At 33.2% G+C, this 24,308-nt stretch overlaps 1 protein-coding gene across 2 annotated transcripts in view; it reads left to right on the top strand.

Moving 5' to 3' along the window:
- Positions 1-23,638, top strand: part of LOC118189561 (calcitonin gene-related peptide type 1 receptor-like) — a 501,544-nt gene extending 477,906 nt beyond the window's left edge. The window contains exons 14-15 of one of the 2 annotated variants that reach the window (XM_035360189.2): positions 14,470-14,608; positions 19,573-19,707. In XM_035360189.2, coding sequence (XP_035216080.1) covers positions 14,470-14,589 — 120 coding nt within the window. In that variant the 3' untranslated portion in view covers positions 14,590-14,608; positions 19,573-19,707. Of the gene's footprint in view, positions 1-14,469; positions 14,609-19,572 lie in introns of both variants that reach the window. The other variant, XM_035360181.2, reaches the window with a different exon arrangement.
- Positions 23,639-24,308: the final 670 nt, after the last annotated feature.

Raw genomic sequence — 24,308 nt, forward strand, 5'->3', positions numbered from 1 at the left:
TAGCTGTTCGTTCAATGACGCGGTACTCCCCACTGGTGAGTCGGTTAAGTTCAAAATGGCAGCATGGATAGAGGAGCTATGTGGCATGACGTCACCAGAACAGTTGTTGCCAACTCCACTCTGTTTTCAAGCTACACACTTGGTGTCTTTTATTTGTGTCACACCTCATATATTTCAGTATCTGGAAAAGAGATTAAGATCCTTATTTATATTAAACAATAAATCCTTTATTTGCTTTACATTCATTACCAGTAACTTTCATCGCCAGAAACAGTATTATAAAACATTTCTGTCTGTTTCTTTTAATGGATTAAAAAATCGCACGTGGAAACATCATGACTTCCTTGTACGGCCTAATAAATTATGCACATTTTTCGCTGCATTTCATTTAAACATATTTCATCGAATTTGATTACAGATATATTTCTCATTCAATTAATTCAGCCTTCGCGGCAAGGAAAAAGTACGTAATAACTCAAAACATCTGTATTAAAAATTGGTAAAATACAGGAAAACATAAAACACCAAATATAGGTAAAAGCAGTTAAAAAACATTACTGGTAAAATTAGAGTTTCTACTCAAAAAGAAGCTATTCCGTCAGAGGGCAGGAAGACGAAGTTTTCGGTGCACAGAGTTGAAAAGACACTGAAGTTGGTGGACAAACTGACTTAATTCACTATTCTACTAAGAGTTTCAAATGTAAACAAGTGGCGGATTCGTTAGGCTTAGTGCCAAGTAAACAACTTTTAAATTGTGTCTAGTTCTACAACTATTACATGGAGATTAATTAAAGGCATAAGAACCTTAAGCGAAATATAAGAACAAAACAATTCAATCACTTTTAAAGCAAAAAATGTGTAATTTACCAACATATAATAATAAAAACTAAGCTCATCGTTCCAGGTAACAAAGTGGGTACATAGGTTTGTGTATATATATATATATATATATACACATTGGTGCTACCGATTGCAACCAAAAAGGGAGATGCAGCAGTCCCATATATGAAATTTCAAAGTTCTAAAGCTACTCGTTTTTGAGTTATGCGAGATACATACATAAGTATGTACATACGTACAGACATTACGAAAAAATCTCTTCTGAATTCATTTTACAGCCCATTTTGGAGAAAAGGCTCGTTTATTCTGCCTATACAGATGTCAAACCAAAAAATAATCTCTTGAATTTGACAGTGGTCAAAATGGGTATTTTCGTTGAACTATTATACCCGAAACTTTTCACGATTACGGTACTTAATTTACTTTATACAAGGAAGTAAAAATATTGATTTTTTTAGCGTTCATAGTTTAATTTCAGCTCAAAATTTAATTACTGAATCTGAAAAACGGCTGATTTTGATGATGATAATAAAAGTCTTCATCCATAGTTTTTTTTTGAATTAAAGGCTTTTGATTTTAAGCTTATTGTTAAATAAATATCCCATTTGATTTAGTTTGCTAATTTACTTACTAACAGAAGAAATTCGGGTCTTTTCTTCGAAACTTGTAAGTATACAGTTTTAGAAGAAATAATGTAATTTCGATAATCCAAGTCTCTAATAACATATAATTTTTACTTCTTTGTACGAAGTAAAAAGGAAGTATTGTAATCGCGAAAAGTTTCAGACAGCATATTTCAACGAAAATATCCATTTTGACCGCTATCGAATGCAATTAACGACGTTTTTGCGTGATACCTGTACGTAAGAACAAAATAAGACTCGTTTCCTCCAAAAAAAAAAAAATATAAAACTGCTTTAAAATTAATTCTAAAGAGAATTTTTCGTGGCGTCTGTACGAACGTATGTACGTACGTGCGTAAGTACGTACATATGTACGTATCTCGCATATCTCAAAACGAGTAGCCTCAGTACGTTGAAATTTTGTATATAGGACTGCTATAACATGTAGATGTGCAGCTCGTATTTTGGTTGCAATCAGCCGCACCAAAAGTATATAAATATATTTATATATATATCCACTCTGTCATCCGGCTCATTGATCTCAGTTTCTTTACTCTTATATGTTTGTAAATTGTACATTTTTTGCTTTAAAAATGATTGAATTATGTTGGTTTTATCTTCCCGTTAAGGTTTTTATGCCTTTAGTAAATTTGTATGCAATATCTTTAGAATTATCAACAATTTTAATGTTGTTTAAGTGCCGCTAAGCCTTTATTTTCATGACGGCCATTGATTGTTTACATTTGAAACAGCAAACTAGTGGATTTGTTGACAATCTATAGAAACTTAGCTTTTCAACAACAAAGATATCGCCTTCATTTATTATTGCCAATTAAATCATGCTTAATCCTTTCTGGAATTTTTTCGAGGAAATAAGTGTTTAAGATTTACTTCGTAATTTTTAATATAGATATTTTGAGTTTTTATGTATTTTTGCCTTCTCGCGAAGTGAGAACTGAATTAATTGAATGAGAAATACTCAATCGTCTGTGAAAAACTGTTTCTTTTTAGTTTTGTTTGCTTAATTTCTTTTATACATTATTCTAGCTTTATTATAGTATTTGAATAGAACATGTGGCAACAATTAGATAATTCTATCCTTTAAATGATGTAAATTTTGTGCATTATGAGTTATAATATGAACGAAATATAATACTGTTAATTGGATCTAGCGCCAGAATGTCGCTACGGTAAACACATACTACAGTGAATTTTAAGGAATGCATTTATTCTATCGTGGTTTATGCGGTGTCGGCGAAGTAGATTTAATTCAATCCAATAAGTTTAAATGAAATGAAAAAAAAAAAATGCGTATGATTTAATATTCCGTACAAATAAGTCATGTGGTGTACACATCAGATTTTTTTTGTGTAAATGTTAATGTTGAGCCAAGCATCATTAGTAGTATTTGTATATCGGAATCCAAGAAGATATGTTTTCCCTAAATTGTCCGCCGAAAATGGTGGAATTATCTTGCATTCACGACACATTATGTAGAGTTTTGTTTTCTTTACTGAACGTTAAGTACCACTAGCTTCCATTATCTGAAAATTTCTCCTCTGCCACACCTACCATTTTAGCACTAAATATTCGCATGCGGTATTAGCATTGTTGTATGACAGTACGCAGAAATTCTTGTGGGGCTATAGCGCGTAACGTTTGTTATGGCGAAAACTTTTCTTACCAATTATTGTGAGATGTTATAGATTTCCCTTTTGAATTTTGCACTAAAGTCTAAATACCACGCTAGAAAAGGTAGCATGTCCGCTAACGTTTTTAAGTTTATTCGGCGGGTACTCGTATGTAAAGGATGGTAGAGATGAGCAATGAGGTTCAGTATCGAACTTCGTAAAAGGTTCGGCGATAGAGACTTGCGATGCAAATTTCAAAATCAGGGTTATTTGACCATGCTGGAACAACAAACAGTCGTGTAGGATCATAGAAGTATGGTGTCACAGAAGCTTGCGTTTCGAAGTGGCAAAAATGCAAAGAACATCTTAAAATTGCTCATTCTGTTGTTACATATGGCTTTATTGGAAATATAAATCCAAACATATAAAACAGCTCAAATATCACTCATGAACAATGATAAAAAATAAAAAGAACAACTATTTATAAAGAATCAGGAAAAATGAACATGGTAACAGAAGTAAAACGTTTAAGATTTTAACAACAATGACAGGAACATAAGAGATGTAGTCTTTACAAGGAGTTCATGAAAGCTCTGGCATTCTAAATGCTTTACTCTGAACCGCCTTAGCAATAGCTGTTACTCATTTAGCACCACTCAGGAGGCACGTTTGAATTAATGATCTCCACGGACGTGAGTAAAATTGCCTACCTTATTGCTCATTCTACAAGGAATGTTTTTAACAGCCCCCGAGTGGACGTTCCAAAAATACTGAAATGTAAGTAATGGCATTTTTAGGGGTTTCTAGTACTGAATATATCATTAGAATGCTTAATAAAACTTCATAAAATAAGAAGCAACTTTTTCATATCCAAGTTAGAATTTATTTAATACAAATTAAAATCTGTTGTGCATGCGTCGGCAGACATTGCAAGAAAAGCGATTTAAGAAGATCCTCACTCATTCGTGAGCCAGCCTTACTTCACCTCTCCAGTAAGAAACGTGACGGTTTTCTGTCGCCAAGCTGCATTCCGGAAATAAGATCTCTGAGCCGCTGTTCTTCTGTATCTGCATATTGCGTACACAGACGGGTTTTGATCGCTGTATATGGAGCCTCGGCTGGAGGGTTAAGAATAATGTCTCCGATAACCGCTAACTCCTCAGGTTGTAAAGCGGAAACTACGTGGTGAAATTTTGTGCACTCCACCGTTACACCGGCCAACGCGAACTGGCTTTCCATCTGCAGGAACCAGATTTCCGGATTTGCTCACCAGAAGGGAGGAGCTTTCACCGCTACATGTGCTATATTTCCAGTGGCTTGATCTCTGTCGTTATTTTCTATTTCATCAAATAAATCGAATATTTCGGACGAGAAACTGACTAGTTGTAAGCTCCGATGAGGTAAAGTTCATTCAAGCCTCGTGCTTCGTCGATGGAATAAGATTCCCCATTTTCAGTCCATGTGCGTGCTGCGACACCGGGTCATCAATTTAGGAGTTTCTAGTACTGAATATATCATTAGAATGCTTAATAAAACTTCATAAAATAAGAAGCAACTTTTTCATATCCAAGTTAGAATTTATTTAATACAAATTACTTAAGCGCGTAGGTAAACATTACAGCATTTCTAAATCGAAACATACGAGAGCGTTTTTACCGCGTACCTCACAACATCAAGTCCAGAGTAAGTGTAATCTGGCGACGCCTGTCTGCTTTCTCCTCTCCTCGAGACGCATCACCACCTGTTCTCCTATGTCTTCATCCGAGGCGGGCCTTTCAAGAAATATTGTCCTGTAAGATCGCTACAGCATTCATAAGTATGAAACTTACGGTAGGAATGGCTGTTTTCCGCAATGCCATACGAATAAAACACGTGAAGTAGCATAACACATTTAATGAAGCTACATAATTTGAAGCCAGCTCTTAGTGATATCAAGGTGGCTGTAACGCAATGGAATTGTGCTGCGACGTCAAATACATCTTGCTCGACTACTATAGTACGAAGAGCAAACTCACAATGACAGTGGCATTGTCACTTCAAATATCTGCGTCCAGTTGTAGTGAAGAGGCCTAAATGGGGTCAGTATCTGACAAATATAGATCTGAATATATAAATTTAGAAAATATACTTAGTATGTACTATACAGGTTTTTCTGACCTCCATTTTTTTAAAATGACGGGCGAGGGATCGTTTTGGATTCTGATGCATAGGGTAATTAAGAATTTGCTACTTCGTTGCAAGCTTGGATGACTTTGTTTATTTCTGTTGATTTCCCAATTAATTCTTTTTTAACTTTTTCGTGTGATTACTAGAAGCTCTATAAGCATATTCAATGAACCACTGTTAGATATTCGTTTGCCCATATACGTTGCTTTTATGATTTTATAACACTCATGCGATAGACTGATATAAAATGAATTAGTAAATTATCTTTGGGATTGATAGAATTGCAATTCACTTTACTTGTTCAATTCAAACACTCCCTCCGGTGGCGGGAGGTAAGCGAGACACACTGTGCCGGTTGCCTAACACGCAAACTTCTTTCAAGCAGCATTCTGCGTACTGTCATGACTTATACTTTACTTCCTGTATCACAAATAAGCGCTCATCTAAGGAGAAATGGAGTTGCAGTCTATTGCAACGTGTACTAAGTCACAGATGCCGGTCACCTGTGGTAATGATAACTCTTGGCCTATCTTCGGTAGGTCTTCAAGGAGTTGACTTAGTAGTTCGAAATTGGTTTTACCATCGACGTACCCCAGAACGATGGAGATTTAGCCATTATGCTTCTCCAGACTGTCGTAGACCTGTTTCTAATCGGCTTATGGGTCTATAATGTAATTCTGCTGGCAAATGTCGCCTCGAACTCATTTTTACAGTTTGGCTGTCTCGAAACTGTTTAATATACCGTCTTTCATTAAAGAGCGATTCTCTCCTGAACAGCTGATTTTAAGCTGCATCATTTTTACGTAAAGCAATGGCAGCGTCATTCTTTTGCAGAACGCTCCTGCACTGTGTTGCATAATCTATTTTGCTTTTATCTGTGAGATAGCTAAATTTAAAGAATTTCGAACTATATTTAGCCGATTTAATGTGATTTTTCTATTTCTTAATTTTTGGAAACAAGTGTACTTCCAAACAATGTTGTTTCTAATCTAATGACGTCACGTCCTTACAGTTGTTCTAGAACCGATTTTCATGGTAGATGTTATACTCTTGAGGCAAATGTTATGAATTAATCTGGATTGAAAGCTGAATCCAAGAACTGCTACTAAGTTCATTGAGTTAAACTAATATAAACACCACAAAACAATTTAAATAACCTATAATGCATTTATTTGTCTAGCACAAGATCTTTTAGCAAGGGTTTAGTTAATGTTCAAATGTGCTTGGAAGATGCTGATGATTGCAACAAGTCTTCGGTGTAAATTCTGGAGTTAAGCGTCAGGATCATGGAAGCAATACATTGAGAAAAAACTGCTAAGTGATTACTGAGAAAATTGTTAATGATATTAACCAAATATCTGTTGGTTCAGCTGATGATAACGCGTAAAAAATATCGATGTATATAAACGTTGCTTCAATTTATCCATACTAATATTGCTTTCTTCAGAAGGGGTTCGGATGATCTAAGCGTTAATAGGATATTTTATGTATTCAGCATCTGTTCCGTTAAATTAAATTACAATTTTGAGCGTGTTTGTGTCATTTTCTGAGCCGAAGAATGCTGTAACGAGCCTCCTGATTACCCATATCGAAAGGGACTGAACAAAACTGTTTAGGAAAACGTTGAAAGATGTAATTGGCACATTTACATTGACAATAAACACTTCGAAAACATGTAACTTTTTATACTAAATATGTGTGAAAATAATTTCGTTCCTTTTATTAACGATTTACATCTTTATGTCCTTTCCAAGAATAATAATTTCTGCCCTTTTTTTATCTCTGTTACTTTACGATCAAATAAATCTATTAACAGAAAAATAAATGCGTCTTTTAGCATTAATAATAATAATTCTAAAAATCTGTAACTAAAAACATGAAGGAAGAAATGCTAACTAAACTAAAGGAAATTTCTATGTTTTTACTCTAAAGAAAATACCAAAAGTTTTTGCCTGATATATCACTTTTTTTATTAGCAAATATATACGTTTCTTCAGCCATCGATTAAAATATATTAAAGCTGCTTGAAATAAATTTTCTTGAAACAGTTTTTCAAAGTTATATTAAAATATGCAAGTTTTCTGAAAAATAAGAGTGGCGTTGAAATATTACCTTCCGCATTAAAATTTAAGGGATATTCATGAAAGCTCTGCATATCTTTTTTGTTTTTATGGAAGTGGTTGATAAAATTAATATCTTCTTAATGCTAAAGCTTACATCGACGAATATTTAATATTTTGAAAGTTCAGAGGAGCGGCCTTCGTCGATTGTGTATTTATGTCGTTAGTGGTGGCTAGTTATCACGCCCAGGAAGGAAGATTTGCCTTCCGTGAAATACTTTGCTTTTACTTATCAAAGCTTTCTTTTTAAGGTGTCAATAGTGATCTCTTTGATTCATCCCTGTGCGTTATTTCCCGTAATAAGACAGTGAAGTCCCAGGTTATTTATAAAAGGTATCTAGAGAAAAACCGAAAACTAAGGTCATCGTTTAAATATCACAAAAAACACCATCTAAGCAATTGTATGATTAAGAATGACTGTGTAAATGTAAATTAAACAGAGTATTTATATAAATGCTATGAATTTCAGCAGTTTGAGAGAAATTCGGGAGTAGTCGATGTCAATCAAATTTTAATCAGGTTTTTGGTAAATCAATTTGATGAAAAGCTATTAGATAGTTATTTTTCAGTAGCGTTAATACAGCATACAAGGAAGCAAGCAATTGGCTAATATCATTTCTAATTTCAGAAGCACTAGAAATATTACTCAAATTTGAAATACGTTTTTAAAAAGTAATCTATAAAACACTTGATAGCTAATTTGCATTTTTTAAACTAAAACGAGTCATGCTTACCATTGTGTCTGCAAAAATTAGCAGGATGCTTATAGGAAGAGAAACGTCATGAAAAATAGCAATACATGGATCGTAAAATACAATGGTGACAACGTGTGGGGGTGATAATATTTAGCTGCGCAGGTTATTAAAAAAGAGAGAAAGACTGTTTCCATGAGCATAATTGCAATGCAATATATATGAAAGTTACATACTTTCGAAGTTGTTTGCTTTAATCTTAATGCGCTTGTTAAGCCTTCTTTAATCCTCAACAAAGTATTCTTTGGCGATAAGGTTTGTGATTGCGCAGGTTGAACCAAAACTTCGAAGTTTACGTCGTTAAAAATTACTGCATAAAAGTTCAGAGAAGTGGATTGCAGCAACATTTTGCTGTATTTAATAGAGAAAAAAACACGCCAAAATGAAACATAAAATTAGATTCAAAGCAAGAACCTTTTTTTTTTTTTTTTTTTTGCATATATTTTAACGAAGCACGTTTTCTCTTTTGAGCAGATTATAGCTGAAAAAATTTCAAATTACTAATGAAATATTCAGTTTAGTTTTTAAGATTTTACTTGAAAAGCACAGTGAAGAGATCTGTGCAATATTGTTTGAAATTGCGTTGCCAGGAGAAAAAGAATGTGAAACTTTTTTTCATTGTTTATTCTGATACACAATAAAAGTTAAAACATGACACCGGCTATCAATGCAATACATTGTGCAAGCAGGTAAAATGTTTTATACTGAGTATTTGTCACATATTAAATGCATTAGAAAAGCCAAAGTTAGTAATATATTAGCAATGGACTACGAATAAAATTTCGAAGAGAAACAAATGATATGAAAATTAATCAAAAATGAATAGAAAAAATACATGTGTAAATTATTATTCGTAATAAGCTATGAATGTTTCCTTTTTAATAGAATGAAATCCCAGCCTACCAAACTGCCAAATGAAAATTTAACCTTTGAGATTTTACTAAAATTACTGTAAAGACTTTTGTGTATTATGAAATTCAATTTGAAATTTCCTACAAAGAGGAAACATATGACCTTATTACTTCCTTGCACGAAGTAAAAAGTAAGTATTGTAATCACGAAAAATTTCGGATATCATACTTCAACGTAAATATCCATTTTGACCGCTATTGAAAGCAATTTAACGATGTCTTTGCGTGATATCCATACATAAGGGCAGAATAAAGGACTTTTTTCCCCTAAAAAATTATAAAACTGATTTAAAACGAATTCTGGAGAGATTTTTTCGTAGCGTGTATGTATGTATCTCGCATAACTCAAAAAAAGTATGCTCAGAACGTTGAACTTTCTTATATAGGACTGCTATAACATGTAGATGTGCACCTCCCATTTTGGTTGCAATCGGTAGCACCAAAAGAATATAAATATATATATATATATATCCACTCTGTTCCCCGCTCAATAAGCTCAGTTTCTTTATTTTTATATGTTTGTAAATTGTGCATTTTTTGCTTTAGAAATGATTCAATTATGTTGTTCTTATCTTCCGGTTAAGGTTTTCATGTCTTTACTTAACCTGAATGCAATAATTGTAGAATTATTAACAATTTAAAAGTTTGTTATGTGCTGCTAAGCCTAATTTTGGATTAGTATAGCAGCCATATTTGTTTACATTTGAAACTTAGCAGAATAGGGGATTTGTTGCCAGTCTAGAGAAACTAAGCTTGGCAAAAACAAAGTAATGTCATCTTTTATTATTGCGAATTAAATTATGCTTAATTCATCCTGGAATTATCATTTCAGTTATTAGCTTGTTTTTGCGTAGAAACTGTAATTTTAATTGTTATTTTTTAAATTGTTTTAACTTTACTTGTTTTATGTTTTTCTATATCTTTCAATTTTTTATGAAAATATTTTAACTTTTTAGATATTTTTGCTTTGTAGCGAAGTGAGAACTGAATTAATTATTAGCGCATGCGCATTAGGTAAGCGGCGCTGAATCGTCTATGAAAAACTGTTTCTTTTTTATTTATTTAATTTCTTTTATACATCGTTTTAGATTTGTTATAGTATTTGAATAGAACTTGTGATAATTCTTCAGATGATATAATGAAATACACTCCGATGACCTCATAGATCACGTGACTTATGTATAGCTTTTGTAAACAAACATTGCAGATGACCTCATAGATGACGTGACTTATCGTATAACTAATGTAAACAAGCAAGGTCATTCTTGTTTTTCTTCTCCTGCGGAATGTATCTGATTTTTGTGCACTCTGAGTTATAAAATGAATGAGATGTAGCGCTGTTAAGTGAATCTAGCGCTGAAGTATCATTAAAGAGTGCATTTATTCTATTGTGATTTATGCGCTATCGACGAAGTAGATTTAATTCAAAATTCGTTAACTGTTAATTCAATATGTTTAAATGAAATGCAGGAAAATTGCGTATAATTTAATATTCCTTACAAGGAAGTCATGTGGTGTACAGATCAGATTTTTTGAAATATTCGCTTGTTATGCGATAAAATTTAGTATGCGAAACTTATAAAAGTGGGATGAAAAATTCATAAATTTAATTTAGTAAGAACGAGAAGAGAAAGACTCAATATCAAAAATATGTTTGCAAAATAAGAAAAGAAACCTAAATTGTGAGAAAAATTTAAATTTAAAACAGTAAAGAGCAAACTTAAAAGTAATGATTTCGAAAGCCAAAATAAATGTAAGTCCAATTTCACAAACAAACACGCTGATTCGATGAAATAAAAGCTGTATTTTTAGGGAGACCGTGAGTAGTCTTACTCGTTCGCTGTCCTATATGTGGGAAACGATTTCGGCACGTTCGGACAGACTTCTTGCAATCATAATCCTCTATACGAGTGATGTTATGATGGTTTTCACGGCCGAATAAGGTCAAACAACCGGCCTCAATGGACAAACCATAGCTTTTTGGTATCGAGCGCATTTCGCATGCGAGAGGTTGCAGGTTCAAATCCCAACTTGTTAAATTTCGGGGAAATTGTAATGATATTAAAATAAATAATGGAATTAGTTAAAAATAATGACAGATTAAATCATTAAGAATAAAAGAAATTAAATTAAACCTCATGCAATTCTAAAGGCGTGGTTCAATAGATCGGTGCCACTAATTTGGAAAAAAATCGTCGTTGTGACAAAAATAAAAACTTTGAAAAAACGTACTGTGGTGGCTACAAAATAAAAATGAACAAATATCACGTCATTCAAATACGTATGTAGGACATGCGGTTGTCATGTGATTTCAAGATAGCTCGACCACGTTCCTTTTCTGTGACATCACTTCCGCCGGCTGGGGATCTTGGTTTATTAATAATAACATTTAAATAAATGTCGCAACTTGTTTGCTTATTTTTGCGGCTCAAAGTAGAAATTCAACAACCATGCATTTTCCCTTATATTATGGGCCCACCAGCGGCCCAGCGGTAAAGACGCTGAACACTGGTAGTTTGGTCCGAGGAGAAATGTTATCAGGTTCAATGTTCCTTCTAACCTTCTTCGGAAACATACAAGAACCTGACTAGGAACAGAGAGCTTACTAAAGCTATGTTCACTAATTGTAGTAAGTAGACAGGATACAGACGAAGGGTATACAAAACCCTTTATTTTTCTTTATATACAATGACTTCCGTACTTCGGAATACAATGACCCTCCACTCGGGGTCTAACGTAAAAGATATCAAAATAAAACTAAACTCTAATTTAACTTTAGAATAATACACGTGTAAGATTGGCCTTATAATAACAGGAAGCGTATGTAGCACAGAGACTGTGAACACTACAATACGTTTAATTTATCAAGAGGATTAAAACCTCTGGCCTGGAAGGCAAATAGCAACTGCGTAACTTCTAAGGTAAGCGGCCTGCTTCGAACTCACTGCTTCCTCTCTCTTTCGCTTGGCAAAAAGGCCACACATAAATACTTGGCGTTCGCCAGACAAACTTTGCATAAACTCCTTCACGCTTATAATTCTGGCCGGAAGTAGAAAATAAGAAGTGATAGTAAAGATTTAAAATAAAATAAATGTTAGTAAAACTTAAGATCCTTACAATGTAACTATATATATTTTGCGTGTTGCTTACAGTGTACGTCAAAAAGAAATTCATGAAGTACATGGCAGGAAATGCACCATTTTTATTAGTTATAGTTGCTATATTCATCATGGAAAGATTTCTATAGAGCTGGCGTTTTCTGCTCTAAAATACCTTCTCTGAGTAAGTAAGGCATTTCTCCATACGTGTTATCGTGGTATAAGTGGAGAGAAAGTCAAAATATCCAATAGTTAACAATGTTGAAAACCTGTCGTTCGAATCACACTGGAAGAAAAGTTTTTTCTTCATATACTATACTGTGAAAAACTTAATATCTTCACTTCTCTTTCTGTTAAACAGAAATTTCGTATTGCATTTTAATCAATTACAGATTTTAATCAGTAAAAGAATAAGCTGTAAATAGCGATGAATAAATACGAGAGGCAAAGTCTTGTTTACTTAATGGTTTTATTGTGATTGCACACAAGTAAAGAACTAATCTTAAAGAGAAACATCTTATAAATTTGCATGTTAATACTTAACTATTTAAGAATGTTAAATGATAAATTAATGCGCATGTATATTTATGACTTTAAAGTTTTCTTCTTAATTACATTTACTTACAATAAGTATAAATGAATTTATCTAATACTGGGAGCAATGTCAATTTTAATTACTCATTTTTCCTTTCTTAATTAAAATGCAATATCGTTTTGATATTACTTAAGAAAGCCATTTCTTAATGATTGTAAACTCAGTTTCAGTATAAAGATAATTAAATTCCTAAATTTCTGAAGCTTATACTTAGATTAGTTCTTGATGTGTTTATTTACTTTTTCCAGAAACTTTACTCATTATAAATGGTTTGTTTTCCTTGAAACTTGAGAATTTTTAACAGAAATCGAACTATCTTTTGTTGTATATATGTAAGGTGTTTGAAAACATGTTTACAGTCTGCATTTTCTTAAAACTGGCATACAGACCTATATCTCTAGTTATAATCAATGGGTTTGGTAGGGCTCAGCAAAAATAAAAAAATGTTTTCTTATAGTACTCCATATGTTAACATATTGATTACATTTCAATGAATTAAGGATAAAGTGCATAATTTATGTGCAAAATTCATGGAGATATTCAAGAAATAATTTATTTTCCTATTCCATTTTCCTAATTTATTACCATAATGCAAAGCTTTCGAGAACAATTCCGTGTGTCGTTACAAATTTAACTTTACATATAATCCGATGTCTTAATCTATGAAAAATGCAATTGGAAATGTATTTGTAGCACTAACACATAAATAAAGTGCCTTCTTACTGAATACACATGGTAACATCTACAGTATTTCAAACGAAAGTTTCTTTCAAACAATTATGAATAAAATTTATTTATGTTTAAAAATTGCTTAAATATGTACAGAGCAATAAATAGTTTCAACGTCAAATCGGCTGGCTCCAGCTATCCTCATCTACTAAACCTAGACCCTTATAAATTCAAAATAGTCACTGTCTTAAAATAAAACAGCATTCAAACGGACGATTGAGATAATAACCTGCTTTTTAACGCATAACCAAAGCTTTTTATTTTAACCTCTAAATTCATTAATTAATTTCAATTTCAAGAATTCAACCTAATTTGTATTCTAGAGAAAGCCGACAGAATACGCAGAAGCTGCAGGAAATAATTTGTACTAAAATTAGAAGTTAGTTGCAAAAATCTTACATATTTAACAGTAATTGAAAAAATATTTGCAATTAATTCTATTGAACATTTGTGAAATAAAATCACACCTTTTGATTTAAAATAAGAATTAGTCCTCCTAGTCGGTGTAGTGGTTAGTTGACCTGGATGGTGTATCTTTGGCTTTCTTTCAAAACACAGAAAAGGAATGGATAATTTTAAGTGCACAATGCCTGCGCGATATGTAGGCACTCAAAATGCACGACGACTCGAAAGTCCTTTTGAGTGGTTTAGTTGTAGAGAAAGAGGGGTTGGAGATCTCGGACTGTTTCTGGGGTGTTTTCCTTCAAAACTGGAGTCGAATTGTGCAGAGTTTTATAATCACCTATGGGATGCTCAAGGTTGATAAAAACTACAGACTCAGACCTGTGCTTTTTGCTATGATAAAAATTAATGGACTTCTTATGATTAGGTGATACAAGTCAGATAAGCCACAACGAGAAGATAAAAAGTAGTCTATATTTCTTTATTTGTGTCATTCTTGCTGTGCATGTTCTTCTCTTCTCACTGCATGCATTCCTGTTTATTTGGTGCGTTTAATGCATCAGCCTTACTTTCTCTTCTTTTTCCTTTCGCCTTTTGGCCAGGTGCAAGGTCTTCTCATGCGATCCTTCCACCGACTACGATTACAGCGGAAGCTTACAGCGTCATCCGACTGGAGGCGCTCCGTACGTTCTGAAGCTGCGAACAAGAAGCTCCAATGGTAGACCGCTAAGCAGTTGGAGTGTACGTCAATGCTTTTCTTTGAATGTCTTTTCGACAATCAGTGTGCTTTTATGTTTCTGTACTGCATTCTTTCTTGCTTTTACCTAACAGCACTTGCTTTTTATTTTATATAACATCATGCTGAAAATAGCTATTGCATGTATTATGTAAATTTAATTTGACAAATTATGAGCTTCGAACGTGACATTATTTTATAGCATAATTTGCTATCTGTTGATAATAATTAGAAATTTTTGCACTGTCCAAGAACATGTTGTATATCTCTACGCTTAAAAACACTAATTTAATTATCTATCATAAATGGAACAATGCAAGGAATCTAAATCATTAATCAATTAATATACAGGTCATTTAAAAAAACGTTAAACTGCTAAATATCTCTTTAACTATGGGTTGTAGACCTATGAGTCTAACTGAGAAAAGGTTCCATGTAAAATAAATTTTAAGTTTCCATGTTGCAGTAATTTTTGTGATCTTCGATGTTTTAAAAAACATTTGGAAATCTATACATTTCTACTGCAAATAAACCATAAGTGATAATGTTATTAGTTATTGTCTAATAAGGGGGAAATGAGCTCATAACGATGTAATTAAAATTACTTGCGATAATAATCATCAATATTTTAATGGGGAATTGCGAACGTAAACCAATTTGAAAACATAAGTAAAGTACGAAATTATATTTGTCGAAATGCAAATTTCAAGTATTTTACTTGAGGAAACTCACTTTTTATACTGACTTAAATTTCGACAGCTTCTATACTTCTTTTCGTAGGGAGAAAGTAGTTTAAAGATCAAATAATTTTTAACAATTTTCAAAATCATTAAGGCTATTCCAATGTTACAGAACCCTTTATTTTAAATATATTATTAATAAATATGAATTTATTCACTAAAGCTTTATTTAAAAACTGTTATATGGAGTATTTTATATATTTTTTGCTGAAATCAAATGGCTAAATTTTATAACCTGAATGTCTAATCAACTTGCTTTTCTTTAAAATAAATCCATGGAATTTGGCATTCCTTTCAAGAATTGTTTAATCGTAAATCCGATTGAAATACTTTACAGGGTAAATTTCATATTAAAGAATGCTTTAATGAAGTTCTAAAAGTGCATAGGTTTTTTATTTATTTTCGAGAAAATAATTTTGTGGCTTCTGAAACTTGTAAACTTTCCACATTTGCAAAAAAGTAGTGGAAAAATCCTGCATCTGTATGAAGGCGACTCCATTTACCATTCTCTATTTTGCACCATTTTCGAGGAACGTATCTTCAGTGGATTTTCAATTTTAATACTGTCCTTTGGTACAAATTCTGATGCTTCAAAGTCTGCACATACCATTTTCTTAAAGCATTTCTGAGAGAGAATAGAGCAGTGATCTAAGAAGACTGATCTCTTTTAAATTTTACATTCTTAAAGCGCAGTTAAAGAATGCTCTCGAATCATTTCCACTTAATTTTTTTCATGATACTCTAAGAAAATTCTTAATGCAGTCAACCGTCGGACTGTAGAACTTCTGAAGAAAGACATAGCAACGGAATTCATCCATGACTCTCCTCTTATACAAAGAAGCCTTGAATTGCTTTGCCGAAATTCATTTATCCAGTCTTCCATAGTAATCATTATTCTGCTGTGCTTAGCTAAGCTAAACTGGTCTGCAAAACTTAATCAACAATGTAAAAATTTAGCAGACAGCCATGAAATTGCAGAAAAGGAGATCTAGAGATCAGTACAATGAACACGTAAGTCAGTAGAAACGTCATGCGTATGCAAATATCAGGAACGAAATGTCAGAGGCGACGTGAGCGTACACAAAACGCGTGAAGTCGGCGCGCGCAGCTCAACAGTAGAATAAAAGGAAGGACGGAGACGCAATTCAACATATTCGCTGCGAGTGCCAGTGAGTCATTTCGTGAAATATGGCTAGAAGAAATCACCTGGACACGTGGAAGAATGATCGGAAAGCTGGAGGAGGGGCGTACTGTCACTAGTGTAGCTGCAGAGTTCGGAATCAACAAAAGTGTCATTTCGCGCGCTTGGAAAGCGTTCCAAACCACAGGTACAGCTGTTAGAAAGGTTGGTGGTGGCCGCCGGAGGACGACAACTGCAGGGAATGACCGATATATCGTCCTGTAGGCGAAAAGAAGCCACAGCACTCATCAAGCGCCATTGTTCAGCACCTCTGTACAGCAACGGGGCGACAAGTGTCGCGGCTTACTGTGGCCAGACGCCTTCACAAAGGGGGCCTATTCTCCCGCCGTCCTGAACGCTGCATCCCGTTGAAAGTTGGCCACCGACGCCACAGTTTACAGTGGTGCAAAGAGCACAAAAACTGGACAACTGATCAATGGAGTCTTGTCCTCTTTACGGATGAGAGTCGGGTCAGTACCAGAAGCGATTCTGAACGCGTTTTGATTTGGAGAGAGGTCGGAACCCGGATTTATTCAAGTAACATCAAGGAAAGACACCGTAACTGTGGTCCTGGAGTTCTTGTCTGGGGAGGCATTATGCTGAACGGGCGAACTGAGCTCCACGTTTTCGACAGAGGATCTGTAACCGGGGATCGCTATTGTGAGGAGGTACTCATTCCCCATGTGCGTCTGTTCCGAGGTGCCATTGGCTCAGACTTAATTTTTATGGATGACATTGCACGGCCACATCGGACTTTTGCTGTTGAGGAGCTACTGGAAAGTTAAGATATCACTCGAATGGGTTGGCGAGCGTGCTCCCCAGATTTAAATCTCATGGAATATGTGTGAGATGTTTTGGGGAGACGCATTAAAGCACGCTTACGTCCTCCGGAGAACTCAAACAGATACTGATTGAGGAATGGGCACTCCTACCGCAAGAAATGTTGTACCAGCTGGTTCTGAGTATGCGGAGACGGTGCGAAGCAACCATTGCAGTGAGGAGAGGGCATATCCCATATTAAGGAACATCTGCTTGTTGTTCTTCCTCTTGGATAGACAATCATGAGTCACGATATTATGCGTTTAATAAAGCTTGTTTTTGTTTGATTCCATACCGTATGCGTTGTATTCCTTTTTCAGCTCCGATGCTGTCGTCATCCTTTACGTACATAATATTCTCCTTCATTTCTGCATTTCATGTCTCTCAGTTGATTTCTCGTGGAGTTATGGCAAAAAGCCCTGCTGTTGCTTAAGTTTTGCACACCAGTGTACATTCCAGCGCACAGAATCTGGGCTAAGAAAATCACAAGATTTTCTCCTAAATTTCATATTGAGCAATCATTTCACACTGACTTTGAAGTGCATTTTTCTCACACTAAACAGTGATACTGTGCTAGACTCGTTTTCCGAGCGGTATTTGGAGGCAGAGCGTATGAACTAGCTGTTTCCAATTCCTTTACTTGTATACAGAACCCAAAATAACGAACCAATGCAATTATTTTGGTAGAACCATCAGATTATACAAATAGATCTAATCTTGCTAATTTTAAAGTAACATTCTAAAACACTCAGTTTATGTTCAATATCTAAGATCTTTAAAATTTATACAGAAAACCAACTTAATTTGTCGTAGATTTCTTATATTCTACCGATTTTGAAGATGAGATATTTATTCAAAATCTACGGTTGTTTCTAAAGTCTCTAATCTACGGTTGTTGTTTTGCCTAACTTTGAGTTTTACTTTGTATTTTTCTTCCAGTTTATTCGAAGATCCCACATTATTAACTAGTTTTGGTTTTACACTGTTGCATTAATTTTAGGAAGATTATTGCGGTATTTTCTGTTCCCTTAAATATGTAAAATCTTAATATATTTTAAAATGCTTATGAAAATTTTAAAACTGTGTCGCCAATAGATTTACAAGAATACAGGATATCTTCTCTTCTACATAGATTATCTCGGTTTCTGTTTTTTGATCGAATTTCGCGCTGTGATCATAAATTAGAGATGAATAAGCACCATTCACTACAGATGAGCGTAAACATGACGCAAAGAAGAGGACATTTAAAGTTTTATTTATCTTTGTTGTAGCGTAGGTACTGCTTAATATGATTGCGGTTAACGTTTTTATTCATATATCGTTATCGAATATCGTTTGTATATGAAAACATGAAAAATTATCGTTTACTGTGATTTGGTTAATTTTATCAAAATTCTGTAGCATAATGTTTTTAACTGAAGTAAAGTCGCCAAACAAGAAATGAATTCGCCAAATAAAATCATAGCAGATCATAAAAATTGACCAGTGAAAAATATCGCCAAGCAAGAGGTTAAGTCACCAAACAGCTTGTTTTCGATTTTAGTAAATTATTTAAAATTAGATAAAAGAGCAACTTTAGTTTCGCATACATTTTGAATAATTTTATAGATTTTGAGGGGCATCAGGCACAAATCCCTTTTCTTCAGGAACAAAACAATTCTGAAGAGTTTCATATCCTGTTCTTGGAGAAAATATCCCCTGAAAACATCTAAGCGAAAGTAAGGCTGCTTTTGTGCCTAATTTAAAATTTTACATTACATGTTCTCTTCCAATGAATAAGGGATGCATTTCAAGTATTAATATTAGGGTATCACATCTGTCAAATAACGTCCAGAAATGTTATGAACAGGTCATAACGAATTTTTGCGTGAAAGACGTTATCAACAGTTCATAAAAATATTTTTGCGTTTTTCTAAGGATAATTGTATGAAAGTATTTATATATACGTTTCTTAATGTATTTGTGTTAAATTAGTTAAATTCTATTGCTGTTTCGAAAGATATTTTGTCTCAATGTGTTATCATGCGGTTAATGTTACCAAAATAGCCTTAGACAAAAGTGATTACATTAAGAAGCTCATATATGAATATAAATTATACATTAAATTTTATCCGTTATTTTTCCTTCGTGATCGAATTACTTTCAATTACCTATATTCTTCTGAAGTACTGTAAATTTAGAAATATTTGTCGTTATTTATTTTATAATCATTTTATTTCCCACATTGCAGGTGATTGACCTCATCCGCCGATCCATGTACCGTTTCCGTCTACGTTATTCGTTGGACGTCCACCCGTCTTCCGTCACCACTACATCTGAACTTTCAATGGGTCGGTCGAGGCAGTCGACGGATGGCGGAATAGAATGCTCTATTAGGTCATGCCGAAGAAGTACCAAAGAAACAGCAATAATGGAAGCTGAAACCGAGCTCAAAATGTTATCGTCAGCTCAAAATAAGAATTCTACGAACCCGAACTCAATGGAGACTTCACTTATTATACACGAATAACATGTAAAAATTATCTAAATATGTTGGATTTCGCTGTTTCTGCAAGGGTGAAGAAAACCATTGATAGGGCGCCCTATTTTTAGCTTGTGATTCAGTAGAAATGTGCAAACATTTCTTTGTTTATAAAGCACAAACAGAAGAATATTTTGCAGTATATATATTTAGTCAGTAATGGCGAATCATTAGGTAATTCGATAATTAATTAATCCCACTCGCGAATTTGGGATAGGAAAAAACAATTCATTACATGTTTATACATTAAAACTACCAATTTTGATTGATATGCGATGCCATATATTACGTACTGACACAACAGATTTTAAAAAAAATAAATATGAGTAAAATTAATCAGATGCATTAAAAATGATTATTCCAATAATTTCACTATTGTAAGTACTTTCTTGCAGCACATTTAATATAGGACGAAAAGACTGTGATCATCCAAAAGCATATAGTGAGGAAATTAGTATAAAACGCACCTTGTCCAATAGCAGGGAACTTCACCGGATCACTGGCAGTGGCTGAAATCATCGGGCATTTGATTATGTCACAATCAAGATGTATACGTTGTCGTTTATATGTACGTTGTGAGGACGCGCTACAGAGGGCAGTCAAATCTTGCAATCAAGAAGAGACAGTCGCATATAACGAAGCCTTATACGACAGTTGAAGCAGCATCCTCAGTTCTGGTCTTAGCCGTCAGCTTCTACTAATCACACTACCATCCAAGGTAGCAAGAGAAATGATAAAATGTTAAGTATTTGCTATAGAGAAAATAAGAGTTTATTCTGCGATGTCGACAAAAATGTCTGAGTTTAATTTAAAAGTCTGATTTCTGAAGTATTGACTTATTCACCATATGTTATCCTGCTTCATACAGTGATTTCGATAGTTACAGAAAAAAAATGGTGTACACTACATTTCATTTGACTAACAATTATTAATGTTTTGGGGGGAGTGAGTCTTACTCGTGAAGAGTAAAGTTGAAGGCAGGTAGTTTTAGCACTTCACATCCAAAGCAAGTAGCAACGTCAGATTGTTTTAGTTCGTTTTAAGTTATTAATAAGCATTCTATTGATTATTGGAGGTGCTAAGGTAACAGGATTCATCATAATATTCATAAATTTTCAAGACTTGTTTCGAAGGTTTAAATACAGAATATAACATTTCTTCAGTTGCAGAAGTGCAAATGACGAAAGAAAAGCATTTGCTCGGGCGATAACAATGAAATTAAATTACGGTACTGGCAAGTATCCGAGTTATGCAGCTGAAAATTTTTTTATTTGAATCTTCGAATCTAATCCTGAAATTTAATGAATATTACGTTGTTATCTTAACACCTCCAATAATCGTTATTCGGCGTGTTGCCTTCAGTCTGATTATATAAACATGCTGTTGGTTCGCCATTATTGCCCTAGATAACCGAAAATTGAGTATGAATTATTTTTACAGCAGAATACAGCATTTAATCATCAGTTTTGGAATATAATACTTAAATAAATCAGTGAAAATTTAATCCACCGTTAACAAAAAATCTATTTTCAAAATTTAAATTTCAATCCATTTATGTCAAATTTTATTAAATTTGACAGAATTTAATACTCTTTGTATAATTTATAAGAGTTTAGAGGATAATCTAAATGTCAAACATATTTGATTACTTTCGAAATGTATTACGTAATAGCTGGTAAAAGAAGAAGAGCTTCTTGACCATGAGGATGATTTTATGAAAATGAATTTGGAAGCAAAGCATTGACCATTATTTATTTATTTTTCGTTTCCCTTGTAAATGCTTTGAACACTTTTCCACATTTCGGAAGTGTATTTCAAAATATTTATATGCATTTTAAAAGGCTTCTTAATTTCTATTCAAGGATTTACTTACAAGAAATGGTTTAGGTATAAATCTACCGATTTAGATTAAAATAATATGTTATGGCATTCTTGTCTATATGTTAATAGTGGTACTTTCAAATGTATGTACTGTGTATTGGATTTTGATGTCTTTAGCATAATTTTATATATGTATATAACAAAACATATTGCCCTGAATCCGTTTCGTAGCATTTTAATGTTTCAACCCCTCTCTGTATTTAAAACGGTGCTTGTAACAACACACGGTGTTATGCACAAATATATCACGCACTCCTTTAGGGCGCCAAATTTAGCGTAGTAAAATACCATTTTCGTAATGGAACCAATATTCAATGTTTAAAAGTTATGGTAAGCCAATAAAGTTTGCATACATAAAAGATAATACAATGCAGTACACTAAGCAGTGCAGTTAGAAATAATCGTGATACTGAATAAATAAAGCAGGTTAGATTCATTGCAAATCTAATCAAGATATTACAATAAATATTGTTTCAAATTTTATTAAAACGTATGTCATCACTTCGCTATCATATTTGCACTTCATCTGAATACCTTTGATGTCTGTAGTATAGCTTTTCTGAATAAATAAAGTTGTTTTTAAACACATTTGAATTTCGACGCAAAATTTTCAATGAATTAATTCCATCCAGTCTAAAATCTCTTACTTTAAAATATTTATTATATAAAGGATGCGTAGATTGAATAATCCTTCAAGTCTTCTTTAACCTTTTCTGGTTTAATGCAGAGAAGATTTTACTTTACTATGAGCTCTTAGACACTATCGCATATAAACATAAATTATGAATTAACGACACTCAATATTGCATATATTAAAATGTATGTGATTGTAATAGCTGGAATATTTTCTGAACTATGATGAAGACTGTCTGGAGTCAAATATCATTTTATCATACTATAATATTTCTCAATTATATGCTGCAATCGTTTACTTCTATAAAACTCAGAAAGATAGTGCACTTGCGGGAGGCGTTGAGAGCGCAAAACAGCAATTTTTAAAATCAGCAACAGATTAACATGCCCTTTAGATGCTCCCTGTATTGGCAAACATCGCCTTTAAAATATCTAAACTAAACCAGATCAAGGGAACAACTGGTTCATAGTAGTAATTACACATAGCCGCCAGAGACCGGCAAAGCCCCCAAACCATTAACTGCAACATCACATAAAGCTACCCTAGGATGTGACTCACCGCTACTACATTTCGTTATGCCTCAGCTTAGAACAGAATTGTGTAATTTTTCGAAAAAAATTAGTGTCACGTGCTTCTTTAAAAATTGCCATTAAAAAAAATTAATTTGTTTCTTGGATATGCTAATATGCGCAGATTATCTCTGATGAGATTGAAGCTTTCAGAGAAAATCTAAAAATTGTCATGTTTATATTGTCATAAGCGCCGAAAATCTTATAGCAGTCACGTTATGTTCGGAAGGAGAACTAAGAATAGAAGCCCCCACGATCACAAATTTATCTCTTTCATACATAGTGACTTCTAAGCATTCAATATGATTATAAAATGAATTACCAGAAATCTTACTTGCTAAGTTAAAATTAGCTTTAATATACTATATACATTATTAATATTTATAAAAATCAATATTGTATTTTAAAGCACTGGAATAATTTGAAATCTATTATAATGTATGAAAGTGTTGTAAGAAGTTGTAAATTTGATATACATTCAATCTCATTCTCAAATTTTCCAGAACTTTATTAACTATTTTGGCTCATTTTGAAGTGATGCAAATCAATATAGACAAATACAGCAGTTTTTCCTTCTTACATAAATTGATATCTCGTTGTTGTGTATTTTATGTCTGTGTACAATCTTGCTGAATGTAATAATTGTATTTGAATGTATCTTGTTGACATCTATTAAAATATACATAAGTGAGACTTGTTTCTTTGTGTTATTTCGTGTTGTTGCTTTAAAATAAAAAGTAGTAAATTTTTGCTTTTAATACCATAATACTATTTTAGAATAAATATTCTTTTCATTGATTTGTTAATTCTGTAATCGATGTTCATGGTTTTGCTATAGGTTATGGCGTTAAAGCATAAAAAATTCAGTAATCCATGAATCAAGAAAAATGCCACCAATATAAATAATCGATTTCGAAGTTGTCAAACAGCGAATTATGAAATAAAGACTACTTAAGGAGATAGAATAATAAATATATCTACTTAAATTACTTAATTCAAATATCGTACATTTAAAATTAAATGAATAAAAGTTTAGAATTAAAAGTTCTTAATAACTCTTTAACAGTTAAAACAACTGTTATCAGTGTAATAAAAACATTTTCATCCCTTATTAATTGCTAATATTTCATTCAAAATGTTTACCTGTCATGAATTTTTGAGTTTCAAGTTTAGATTTTTATTTTTCATTAGCAGTTACTTTAAAGTGGCTGAAAATTGAAGTTAATTAACAAACAAAATGGCAAACTCCTTTTAAAATTTGAATTTCTGAAACATAGCCAAAATCTTATTGAACTCGTTCATGACTAAAGGTTCCAGTGTTATTCAGTAGATGCAGGGTAAATTAACGATACTGTCCACTA

The sequence above is a fragment of the Stegodyphus dumicola genome, chromosome 7 (assembly GCF_044657685.1).
Source record: "Stegodyphus dumicola isolate Sdum_Otavi_A_Nest chromosome 7, ASM4465768v1".
Taxonomy (NCBI): Eukaryota; Metazoa; Arthropoda; class Arachnida; order Araneae; family Eresidae; genus Stegodyphus; species Stegodyphus dumicola.